We start from the raw sequence: 12,984 nt of genomic DNA on the forward strand, positions 1-12,984 counted from the left end.
TTTCAAAACACTGCTGTCCTAAAGCTAGGTCATGAAAACAGCCTGCCACTAGGTAGCACTGCCTAAATTTCAGATTAAGGAAGGAGGATCCAAACTAAGGCAGTAATTGTCTTAGCTCTTTACATGCTGGCTAGCACAACAGGGTGTACTTGTCAGATGCACTTCAGTATGCATTAGCTTCAGTAGAACGCCTCACAGAATGTACCTGTACTATGACAGAGCTGCAGCCCTGTGTCATTTTCAGAGGTTGCCAAAGATCAGGTGTGGCTTCAAAATTTCTATCCAAAGATAGAACACCTCTTCTTGAAGGAGGGGTAAGGCTATGTTACTAAACAGAGCTGCTGTCAGAAATAAAACCCTCTGCTACCTTACCCCAGTCAGAGCACACTAACTGCCAAAGCTGTCTTCCTTTCTTGGACAGGTCATGATCTGTCAGTGCTAGAATGCTGAGGCTTCCTGTTGGAAAAAGATAGTTTGGCACATACTATCAGGTTTGTAAGTTACTAAATTCACATGAAGGCATGTATGAACAAAAACTTTCAGTTTTTCTCTGCAAGGAAGCCTAACACTAAAGACAAAGGAGATTTTAAACCAGAAGTTACTAAATCCATGTTTCTCCATGAGAGTAGAACTAGATATAACTGTCACTAATCAAGCCATTATTTTAACTGCTCATTTGTAAGAACTTCAGGTGTTTAGTACAACTCTCAATGTTAATTGCATTATTAGTTTGCTTACAGTAGTAGCATTAATGGTGGCTTAAGCTCTTTGTTACTTCGAGCTAAGAAGAGGCACATGCAGATTTCCTAGAGTTAGATGTTCATTGAAGCTAGAAACTGTCACACACACAAAGCTTTGTTCTCAGCAAGCTAGGAATTAAAGATAGGGCTGATACTGGCACACTTGTACCAACAAAAAGGCTCTAACACCTTCGAACCAATCTTTGAGTTTTGGTGGTGGTTTTTTTCAGTTGGGTTTTAAGTGGCAGACTGTAAACACTAGCAGTGTCAATTAGGAACCCTGCAGCACCCCCTAAGGGAAGTGTTTTGCTTGTTCTCATGAACATAGCTTGATGCTGCAAAACAAGAGGGAGACACAGGAAAAGCAAATGGAGAACTGATCCCCTTTATTGATTGGTCTGAATCCAGAAGTCACTATCTACACTGAAGACATTGTGTGGGAAAAAAATAGAGTTATGATGCATGGGGTTTTTCAAGTCTTAAATGATTTCATATCAGAATCATGAACCAAAGATGACAGCATTGTGAAAGCGCTGATCGGAAATCATTAAAAATCTGTAGTAAACTATACTTTGTAAATGTGATTTATAAACACCTTCCCGTTTGAAACAGGTCAGATGTCGCTCCATACTTGAACAGTACTGGAATTGTGGTAAACCCTAAGTTAGGCTCTGGAGAGGTTTTACATGGGAGAAGTTAGAACTTAGATAACAAACAAAAGCAGCAGCAACATTTTACATGCAAATGCCACTCACGCTGCATCTTAGGAGAAAGTAACTATCCTACTTTGGATATCTTGCTGCTGCAACAGCAGTAACATGAAGCTTTGCAATGAACATGCTATACTTACAGTACAGTTAGCAAAGACTTTTGTCTGTACATGCCTCTTTCGTTATATTAATAATTGAGTTTTAGAAAGAAACTTAACTGTCCACTGCAAATTAAAGGCTACAAAAAGGGCAGAGGAACTTCTTTTCCAGTATGTGTTGCACAGGAACAAAAAAGTTACAAATAAGAGCACAGACCTAAAAACAGGATGAAAAAAACACTAAGCCAGAAGGTTAAAGGACAGGAAGGTGAGAAAGTCTTTCTTAGAGAGAGACTGCAGGCAGCTTTAAGACTGTCAAGTGCTCTATGCTGATGCAATGTTTTCTTAGAAAAACGGTAGCAAAGTAATTTTGTATTTACAACACAGTCAAATTTCCAAATGAGTTCCCTTATCATTTCTCTTTCCTACACTTAGGGTAAAAAGGCTTTTCTCTAGCAAGTATTCAAAAGTATGTTTGCTATTGATAAATAATTCTGTACTACTGGACCATCACAGTTCTTTTGTAAAATGTAGAGCTTACATGGACTCAAGGTTACATAGCTACATTATACCTTCATACAATGTATTGCAAATACAGGGTTAAATTTAAAAGATTTTGACTGGAAAGGATTTTGACTCTAGGCAAGGATTGTTCAATGAGATGCAAAAGCAATATGGAATCTGACAGACCATCCTACCCCCCCAGCTCAGTGCTATCTGGATATCAGTCCTTCTACCCCGGAGATATAGATTCACTTTCCTGAGGTTAGTGCAGCAAAAAATAAGATGCTCCTGAAGAGGGATGGCAGGAGACCCTGTGATACTGCTAACCAGATGCACATATACAGAGCTACAAGCATATCATAGCAGACATTGATAGATGGATGATTAAGATGACTCTCTAGTACCATATACAATTAAAAGAAAATTTCACCCTAATATGTATTGCACACTTTAGGAGTTAAGCCAAGCATTTTTCAGGACTTCTACCAAAAGTTTTCTGATAAGATTAGAGACTGGGATGTGGACACAGGCTTTAAAATAATTATTAAATAAAGATTTTAGAATCAGACTAAGGAAAGTAAAAACTGCAGTACCTATTTCAAATTGGTTATAACAGAAGCCAAGTAGTTGACTCGTGTTGGTCAATTATTCTATAAAAGCGTTTTGTTTTTATTTAAACTCAGGATGTAGAGGTTTTTCTTCTTAAAGGACTTATCAACCCACCCAGAGCCTCTGTTCAGATAAGCCAGTTGTTGTGGTTAACCATGACAATAAAATTTAGTAGCCTATTTCAACTGCATACAATGCAGAAACAGAAAACATTAAGATAGGCGTTTGGGGCACAGATGAAATTCCCAGTGTGCATAACAGTGAGGTATGCCTCCAGAAGCTGTTCTTTCTGTTTTGTTTTGATTTTTATCCTTTTTAAAATGAACCATAACATACCCATGCAATAATATTTCTGCAGTGTTGCTAAATAAAACCGACTGCACCAAAAATTTACAATGTGGCAGAATTCAAAATTCAAAGAAATATCATCTTATTCCAGCGAACTGGCTATGTTAATGTACACAATTCAGTAAGGGGTCAGTCAAAAAAAAAATCAACATTTTCACAAGAGTTGAACACCACTGAGAAGTGTCTAGGGGAAAAAATATATATAAAAGCACAATGCCTGCAAGAAGTGGCATGGCATTAAACAGGCAATGATGCTAGGCTGATTGGGAGGCTAGGGGTATGGTTAGACTAGGCTGGTAGGGAGGCTAGGGTTATGAAGAGTACTCTACACTGGAGAAAATGCTTAAAAAAATTACAAAATGACCCCCAAAGTTTAGGCAATGATTTGAACATAAGTACACCAGATACTATAGCAAGGGAAAAAACACTGCAAAAAGTACTCTCTATTTACAGAAGAATGATTTAAAGACATTATGGTTTTCTTTACAAATAGATGTAGAACAGGAATAGTCCACATTTTTAAAAACTCTTTACATATTTATCTTTAGTAAGTCAACCTTCTTGATCACAATCCTCCAACACACGGCCTGTGCAGAAGGCATTTAACGGACTCTCCATTAATTCTTCATTGTGTGGCCCTTGCTCTCTTGGAAAGTCTCTCTGGGCACAAGTCAAAAATAACTTTTTTATTTTGACCCGCAAATTAAAAAAAAAAGAATCTGCATAGTTCAGTCATCACTGTCAGACAGAGTCTCATATTGTGCTGAAAGCAGTGGTGCAGGCTCTCGCTCCCATATCCTGTTCTGTTGGTGAGTGGTTGCTTGGCTCATGGACGGTGGGGCACACGCGATTGATGTTGGCGGTGTACTGCTGAGCATCCTCATTGTCAATGGGTTATAAGGAAACTGTGTTGAACCTGAATGAAAGAGTTTCTCGAAGTCAAAAATGTGCCATTCTAAGAGGTTATAAGAGATCTATAGTAAAGATAGTATGGTTTTGGTTGTGACAACTAGCAGAAAATCTGTTTCAGGAAATCCTTGCACCACAGATCTAGATGATGTAATCTTTTGATAATTGCCAGTGTTATATGTCTGCATCTGACCTTTCCGCAAGTAACACATCTAATTCATTAAGTTGGAAAGAGAACCCCCATTTCTCACCTGTTGATGAAGGCCTATCTTCCCAGGCCCACACTGGAGTCTGTCTGTGGTAGTCCCCTTCTGAATGTACAGATGAGACAGAAGAAGGTCTTTCAGTTCCTAAATATCCCTGTCCTGGAATTGGAGACTTAGACTTCCTACTATTTGATTTGCCAATTAACTTCTGCTTGCTGACTCCCCCTCCTGGAAATAGAAGGGACAGGTTTTCCAAAAATATTACACTACACTTTAGCCTCTAGGTTTGTTTCTATAAATTATCGCTTAGCACCAAACAAGGATTTGACTTGATGCTTTCTGCAATGCTGATTTACTACAATTAGAAGACTAGCCTATACAGTCACTAATGACACTATTGCTAGAAAATCCCTATTCTTACCATGAGAGTTATATTTCCAACTTTAGGAAGGGAGCTGTTTTCAGTTCAAGCTAGTTCCCATCAGTGCATGTTCCCTATAGGTGATGTACTACACATGTATTTTTCATCAAGCCACCGAGCCAACCCATTATCTCTTCCCTGTTTCATCCGTGTTGTCATTCTCCAAGAAATATTGGCTAGTGCTCCTGAAATCACCAGCACCGTTTTGAAAGCCAGGACCACTACTGGGAATAGAAACACCATCTCTCTGTCACTTCCAGAGGAAAGGGAATGACTTTCAGTGACACTGAATTTATTCAAGCCCTTCGTTTATTTATTTTATTTAAACCATGAAATATTTGGGAGCTGAAATACCTCACCTGAATTAGGCGATGGATTAGCTTCTTCCCTACGCGTCTCACTACTTGCAGGTACTGCAACGTTGGAACTGCCAGATGCTACTGCAATGGACTGTGATATTACAACTCCATGATCCTCGCTCTTGTCATCAAAGTTTCCCATCAATGCCTTCCTAATAATGTCTTCTAGACCAAGATTACTGGCAGGATCTGCAAAGGAATGACCCCTAGAACTGACTGCACCTGGGAGATAAAAGAAAACATACATGGAAAGGTGGGAGGGGAGGCAAAAAACGTATCTCAGAGAAATTACAAAGGGATGTGAACAAAGATTTTAGAGATAGGCAGGAAGTGGGGGGGAAAAAAAGATGATGTTTTTTTAAAATGCAAAGCTACATGCTCCAAAGCAGCTCACAATAGCTATAAGTTATATGTGCCAGCAAACGCTAAATGTCAGACTCTGCAATAGAGTAAATTGTACATTAAGCAAAAAAAAAAAAAGCAAAGGAAGCTGAACATGCTGATTGTGATAGCATATTAAGTAAAATCTGCTGCTACTAATCAGTTGTAAGAGAACAAACCAGAAGAATACTTCTCATATTAATGATCCATACTAATTCATCTTACAAAGTATGATTTGTGGCAAATACTTAATTCCAAAAGCCTACCCTTCCATCTCATCTGATGGAGATCACTACTTTCTCCAATTAAAGATAGAATCGTTGCATCAGAAGGGGAGGCAACTGGCTAAAACCATGTAGAGGCAATCTACAGTACAACTCAGATTCAGATTTAGAAGTTATCTCCCATATTTCACTTAATTTCTCTGCCTCATTCGCCTTTGTCATTAGAACGTATGGGTTTTTGTTTAATTTCCTCATCTGACAGGAAATTGGGATTTTAAGTGTTATTTATCATAGAAAAAAACAGCAAGTATTTTAAATACCCCAGTTTATAAAGTAAATTGCATTTAATGAACTGAGATCTAGTTTTGTTGAACTACACTATATTTAAGTTCTATGTAAGTGAGATGCTAACCAATTTCACGACTTCTACCTCTAAGATTTGCAGACACCAGAGAAATAAAACAATTCTTGCTTCAGTTCCCATTTAAATATTATTTGAAATTTCCTTTGATCATTTTGCTTTTCCTTAGGACAAAGGAAACAACCTTTTTTGTGGGGTGTTACTTTTCAAATTTTACATCCTCTTCCTCATTTACTGCACTGCCCAAAGCACATACATTAAATATATTGCATTAGTTTACCTTTTCTGAAACATGCATAGTTCCTTTTACTAAAAAACTTACCTGACGTAGTGACTGCTGGCAAATTGAATATTTCAGTCCCTGGCTGAGCAGTTGCTGCAATTAAAACATAACATTTAAATGAGTTTTCCAGGGTACTGATGATCCTTAGAAGTGAACCCTATTAGTCTTAATACATATGATAGAATTACTCTGAACTATTTCCTGTACTTTGTTCAACATAACAAAATGTATTGTGCACACGGTGGAAATCCAATAAAAAGAATACTGCAACCCTTACTAACTCAGCCTTGTTTCTCAGAATGAATCTGCAAAAGCATTCACTTTCAATTAAGTACTTTCTATTAGGTACTGAATTCACAAACAGCTCAAACTCTTACTACTGATAATTTTGATATAAATTTATATTAAGATTTCTAAGAGAAAAAAAAAATACAGTTCTAGTATCATATTCCACTGGGACAGTATCCATTACTGATACTGCATTAAAATATCCAGAATGTGTCATTTTAATAGTCATAATCATATGGTCCAAGAAAAAAAAAAATCCAGCTTAAAAGATGCCTTTTTCAAAAAGGAAATGGTGTAATAGTTGTTAAAACCTAACACTATTCTAGTTAACTTTGTGTCTGTAGTTAATGTTGATATGAAGCACACTATCTCATTAATAATATGCTTCTTCTAAACATTTACATCTCTCAAATTAAATATTAAAATGCTTAAATGCAACAATTTACATACATCAGCATAAAAAAATAAATCTTACAGCTATTCAGTCATACATAATATGTTTTTACATTAATAGATTAATATTCAGTCATGCTATTTGAAACATTTATGTTAGAACATCTGTGGACAGCAGTCACATAGAGCTTAAGTTGCAAAAATTCATTGAAAAGTCCTACATACCCATGTCTGAGTCGCCTCCACCAGACGAGTTCAGCTTTCGAAATATCTCCTGTTTCTTGGACTTTACCATTGGTGACGTATTCTCAAGTTTGGTGAAAAAAGAAGGCAGGTAGCTTATGCTACCTGGAGAGCGAGAGTCAGTCCTGCCAAGACCAACACGTGTCAAAGTCAGAGAACATTTTTCACGCTGTACATTTAAACCTTTCAAAAAGCAATCAATGGCAGATACTGCCAACATTCATATGCTTTAAGATTATCTTTCCTCAACCTGTTTTTTAGGGACTAGACCAACGTAATGACTGTCCAGAAACACCTGCTTTTTCAAGATTCAAGATTCTAAAGCTCACAGATTGTCATTGCCTGTGCTGGAGAGTGGTACAGAGATGATGCACTCAAACATTTCAGGGGTGTCTATTTCTGCCCTGCAACGTGCATGCTGGCTAAAGTTTTAGCTATATATTGATGGGTGACTACATTTTTAAGCTAGAAGCCCAAATAATCATCCCAGCTGTTCCTCCAATTTCATCCTCCTTATTATGAACAGCGATTAAAAACTTGCCTCTGATAACAGAGGAAGATTGCTTAAATGATTTTTTTAATAAAGATACTGTTTGCAGCCAAGTGATCCAGAATAATGCTTTTAAACTTCAGTTTTACACATACCTCTGTTCAGTAGGCTCAGTTCTTTGGGAAAGCAGTAGAACATTTTCCTGTTTCTCATGTACAACTGGGACCTGAGGTGGTGAGATTGGCTCATAGGGCTCTGAAGAAACATGACTCCTCTCTGGAGATTTTCCAGGTCTAAATTTAGAATTCAGAGACAGGTAAGTACTCTTACTGCATGTAACAGAATAGTTAACACATATAATTGCATTCCAGTAGTTATAAAACTATTTCTAGTTATGTGTGTTACATGTTTTAGTACGTTTGATAATCTCAAAAAGATAACACTGATTTGTCCACAGTGATTCTGTGGATTTCTTCCACAAAGTTCTAAGCGATTAAAAATTTTCACTCCTCCAAGGATTGGAAATTAAGTATTAGTAGTGAAGGGAAAATGTTTATATTATGGAGCCAAGCAATTGTCAAAAACAGTGCAAGTCATTGCCCAAAAAAGACCAAAGGATACCACTATTTCTGATCTACATAAAGATTACTGCACTAGCTTTTGTAAATATTGTACTTGGGAATTAATTAAATTTACAGTTAAACCAAATACATGCATTACCTTCCCCGGGACTTGTCAGACAGATTTTCAGGTGACACTCTAGCACCTGGCCGCTGATGGTGGACAGACTGCAACTGTGACTCAGGGCTGTAGCGATTTGATGTCTTTGCTCGGGTAGAAACAGGCGCTGGAGCAGGGGTGGAGTTCTGGAATGTAGTGGTGGGAGGCTGCAAAGGGGCCTGAGAAGCTGCTTGGTTTCGAGCGAAGTCTTGTGTAATAATTTGCTGATTGTGGTCAAAAAAAGAGAAAGGAAACTTTGGTCAGACATCGGCTACAGCACAGTGTTCAGTATTTGTGAACTAGATGAATATGAGACTAATTGCAACAAATGAGAAAATAAGTTCAGACATTATTGTATAATATCTCCAATACCAACTCTGTAATTATTAGTTTTATTAATGTTCCAAACCTTGTTTTCATAATCAAAGCATAACTTTTCACATCTGAAAAGATGTACACAAATAAACCTACACAGATGTGATCAGCAAGGGTGATAAGTCGATGGGTTCTGGGCACATGTGCCATCCCTTCTGCTTGGGAGGAAGGAGGTGGAGGTTGTTGGGGTGAAGGAGGTTCCTGTTGTGTCCTGTAACGGTGAATCGGCCCCTCATATTGCCTGTTTGGGTCATCTAGTTGAAGAACAAAAGGACAGTTTCTTATGAAGGTATTACTGAAGCTTCAAGGTTTTAAAGTTCTGTGCTTACGAATATAAAACAATAGGTGTTTCTATAATGGATTTTATATAATAAATTTTAGGCATCATGTGTAATAAACACCTTTTCCCCTCCACATATAGGCCCTGGACTATCAAAGGCATAAAGCATAATTCCACAATGCTGGGGAATTCCAGCTCATTTCTCATCTGCAAATGGTACTGTAGTAGTCTGAGCTTTACTAAGAGATAAAAAAAAATGCAGACATCAACACCAACATGCAGTAATTTTAAATAATACATTCAAAATAAATTTCTTATTGAATCAGCTAGGCTGTAATGTAAAGGAGCTGTTCAATGCCAAGTGACAGTTCCAATACATTTGTTCAAGTTTTTACACAGATCCTGCAACAACATAATTCCAGCAAAAGTTTCTGAAAGTTAAGAACGTGGTAAACAGTGACCTAAAGACTCCTGATATATTTTAACTATATTTTGACTTCATGGTAAATATCAGCAAAATAATTGTCAGCACACTTGCATAAGTAGACCAACTTACTCTCTGCCTGGCTTGGTTTAGGTGTCTCTTGTTGATAGGACTGTAGCTTTTCTTGAGTAGGTACAGGTGAATTTGCAGGGCTAATCACCTCAATGGCATCTCCAGGAGCTTCATACCGGTGGGAAGATACTGTATATCAAGCAAAAGTTGTGGAATAAGGTTTGAATATCACTGAAGATTTTGGTTGCCTATATGTAACAACACTATCTTTCCATTAAAATGACATCAGTGAAATGGAAGTCAAAATTGTCCGTCTTTCTCATGAGAATCACGGTGAAATATATTTCCACAAAACACTGTTCCAATGTAAATTCAGTAATTTTACATCTCCTGACTTCTGATATGGTCAGTTTTATTATCCTGCATTTCACAATGCAGCATGGAACCTAAATAAAGCGATCAACTAAATTTTACAAGAATCTTCAGTCACTGCACTGTAGTCAAAAACTGTATTTGCCTATCCAGCATCTGATCTGTGCAGAGCTGAGTATTTTATCATTAAACATCAGAATCGTTTCACATTTTGTTATCTCCCTAGAAGGCTAAGACAGCAAAGAAGTAAGTAGTTACTAAGATACGTACAACTACTGGAAGAATCTGAACTTTGAGAGCCCCTATCTCGTGCATCCTTGTCTGAAGCAATCTGTCGAGTGATGATCACATCTATGAAGTTAGCAGCAGTAATTGTGGTCTTTCCTCGAGTTCTCAGCTCTTCCTCGTACCTGGATTTAGGAGGAGGTCCTTTTTCTTTACCAGCCTCTGAATAGACTACTGATGAAGACTGTCCTTGGGACTTGCCACCAGAAAAATTTGCAGATGTATAGGGGCACTGGACAGGCCTCTTTTCTACCTCCAGTGTTTTCTGTTCCATCTGCGGCTGCTCAGTAACCACAGCTGACCTGCGTCCCATATTCTCTTCTATCCTGGTTCCTTCATGCTTGTTCTCTTTTGCTTTGGCAACTTCCATCTGAGGAGCAGAGGCTGCAGCATCTACTAGCGCCGCAAGGGCATCAGCAGCAGTATTGTAGCGCGAAGCAGGCAACCCTTGAGTTATGGAGGGAGCTCCAGGGGTGAGCTGCCTGTTGACAAACATTGAATATTCCGAATTATATCACATGAAAAAGGACCAGAGCCATTTCTTGAGTAAAACAAAGCAAAGCTTTTGTGATACTAATTTCAATCCAAACTGGACTTGGTGCAAATGCATAGAATCATTTTCAATAAATTAAAGAGCCAGATGACTGTGGTATATCCTAGTTTCTTAGGATCTTCCTCAGACTAAACGCACCTTTTAATAAGCTCAAGTATTAGTACAGATATTTCTGGGACAGTAACGTAAGAAACATACATGATACGGAGCTGAGCAGCAGGATCCAAAGGTGTGATTACACTTGTCCCGTTGGTTCCTTGAAAAATACTAGGCCTTTGCTGCAGTATGTTTTCCTGGCTTCTAACTGAAGGGGATGGGGACCGAACATATCCATGACTGCCAGGTCTGCCAGGCTGCTCTGTACCTGCAGAAAATAAAGCAGAGGAGGAAAAAAAAACCAAATACACATATAAATCACTCTTATAACAATGTAGGATATGTATAACAACGTATCAATGCTTTCTCCTCCACATCCTTTCCCAATTGTCTCTAGCACTCTAGATGCAATTGTATATATCAAGGATTTAAATAGGAGCATTCTGTTTACAATGCTTTAAATAAGATGCAAGTAGTGATAGGCATGACTGGGATTCACACCATTCCCTAGGTACTACATCACTATGACAGAAAGATGGAGAAGCCTGAAACTTGAAGTCTCAATTAGGAACAGAACTGCCAAGTGCTAGAAACCTTCCTTAAGTGTAGGCTAAATCAAACAATACTCTGTAACGTGTTAATAAGCTGCATGTTGCTTATGGAGGATAAAGAAAATGTGGATATATATTAGATATAGAAAATAGTTACAGTCTACAATGAGACTGTTCCAAATGTAACAATGCACACTCACCTGGTCTAAGATAAAGTTCAGCAGGGACTGAAGTTATTCTCTCCCTCTCTCGTTCACGTTCTCTTTCCCGCTCTCGTTCTCGTTCCCTCTCCCTCTCCCGTTCCTTCTCCCTCTCTCTTTCCCGTTCCCTTTCAGCATTTGCAGCTGCAGAAGCTGCCAAGTGTGTAGGGTGTCCTGGAACATCCACAAGACAAAACATTTTAAGTAGCAAAAACAGATACTAAAGTTAAGCATAATTTGATGCAAACACTCTCCAATACATTCTGCCATCCACTTACAACAAATTTCCCAAATACATTTTCATTCCAGTCAAATCTATCCACTTATTTAAGGAAGGCAAGAGCTTAACACAGTGTCAGTGGAAGGTTCAACTAACAGCTTTTTACTCAAGTGGTTTCTATATAGTTAGAAACTAGACAGCTTATAGACCCAAATTCCAGTCTTTAACACACAGTATAAAGTTAGTGAACCAGTAACTAAATTACTATTAATGATGATCTGACAGAACGAGGCAAGTTCTGAATTTGTCAGTGCTCCTTCAGCTGCTACTGCAACAATACAGATTATAATTTGAAAAAAAAAAAAACAAAGCAAAACTTTGCTATCCAAGTGAGAAGTGCAAAGAAATAGCACTTCCTGACAAAACAAGCCATAATGTTAATGACAGCTTAATAAAGAATAAATTGGTCAACTATCTCAGTATGTCAGATGATTAAAGATATAAAATCAAATAGTAACAGCTTGTACCTGGTGACAGAGAAGCAGGATTGTAAGGCCTGGGAGGGAACGTAAGCTGAGTACCAGGGATGTAAGTAATTCTCTCCATGGGTGGTGTGCTTGTTCCTCCAGGATGAGGCACTAATATAGTGGGAGCCATATTGTTCAGGTCAATAATTCCTGTTAGGAGATGACACACAAGAACAGCCTTTCAAGGACAGACCAAAAGTCCACACATTATATATTCTGTTCATTAATAAATGCTTAGTGGAAAATATATCTGGCAGTCAGCAATTTAGTAACACACTAAATGAGAATTTGCATTCGTAGCAATCCCTTTAATTGTCCTTCATAAAAAGATACACTAAACCTCTTCTGAATAATCCCATCTATTAGCAAAATAGTATTACATGCCATCATTCACTCCCTTTTCCAGATCTCTTATATTTATAAAATATAAAGTAACATTGATATTCACAGGTATTCACTGGTACTCCAATATAACTTCTCCTACTATGAAAAACACGCTTATCTCTTCCTTTTCAACCAATTAAATAACTAATATCTTATCCTGAAGATAATTAGTCCTACTGGACTAATTCCTTCACTTTTATCATCTTCCTTTCTTCCAATAACTACCAAAACTGATTTAAATGATAGAGAGATTATCACATCCAGTAACTAAACTGGTAGCTCAGCTACTTCCTTTTAAGCTTGTTATTCTTGGAAGAATGCCATGTAACCCCAGGGATTCATAACTATTCACTTATTA

The 12,984-nt window shown here is 37.8% G+C and overlaps 1 protein-coding gene across 6 annotated transcripts in view; it reads right to left on the reverse strand.

The window, feature by feature from the left end:
* Positions 1–7: 7 nt before the first annotated feature.
* The window catches only part of NCOR1 (nuclear receptor corepressor 1), a 69,120-nt gene continuing 56,143 nt past the window's right edge, over positions 8–12,984 (reverse strand). For 5 of the 6 annotated variants that reach the window (XM_035560976.2, XM_035560974.2, XM_035560972.2 and 2 more), the window contains 13 exons: positions 12,243–12,392; positions 11,496–11,669; positions 10,847–11,012; positions 10,081–10,577; positions 9,499–9,627; positions 8,759–8,916; positions 8,288–8,511; positions 7,723–7,860; positions 7,060–7,202; positions 6,193–6,246; positions 4,905–5,126; positions 4,170–4,352; positions 8–3,925 (listed from right to left, as the gene is read on the reverse strand). In XM_035560976.2, the coding sequence (XP_035416869.1) occupies positions 3,738–3,925; positions 4,170–4,352; positions 4,905–5,126; positions 6,193–6,246; positions 7,060–7,202; positions 7,723–7,860; positions 8,288–8,511; positions 8,759–8,916; positions 9,499–9,627; positions 10,081–10,577; positions 10,847–11,012; positions 11,496–11,669; positions 12,243–12,392 (2,426 nt within the window). In that variant the 3' untranslated portion in view covers positions 8–3,737. The remainder of the gene's footprint in view (positions 3,926–4,169; positions 4,353–4,904; positions 5,127–6,192; positions 6,247–7,059; positions 7,203–7,722; positions 7,861–8,287; positions 8,512–8,758; positions 8,917–9,498; positions 9,628–10,080; positions 10,578–10,846; positions 11,013–11,495; positions 11,670–12,242; positions 12,393–12,984) is intronic. The other variant, XM_035560978.2, reaches the window with a different exon arrangement.

The sequence above is a fragment of the Cygnus atratus genome, chromosome 20, assembly GCF_013377495.2.
Source record: "Cygnus atratus isolate AKBS03 ecotype Queensland, Australia chromosome 20, CAtr_DNAZoo_HiC_assembly, whole genome shotgun sequence".
In the NCBI taxonomy this organism is placed as follows: Eukaryota; Metazoa; Chordata; class Aves; order Anseriformes; family Anatidae; genus Cygnus; species Cygnus atratus.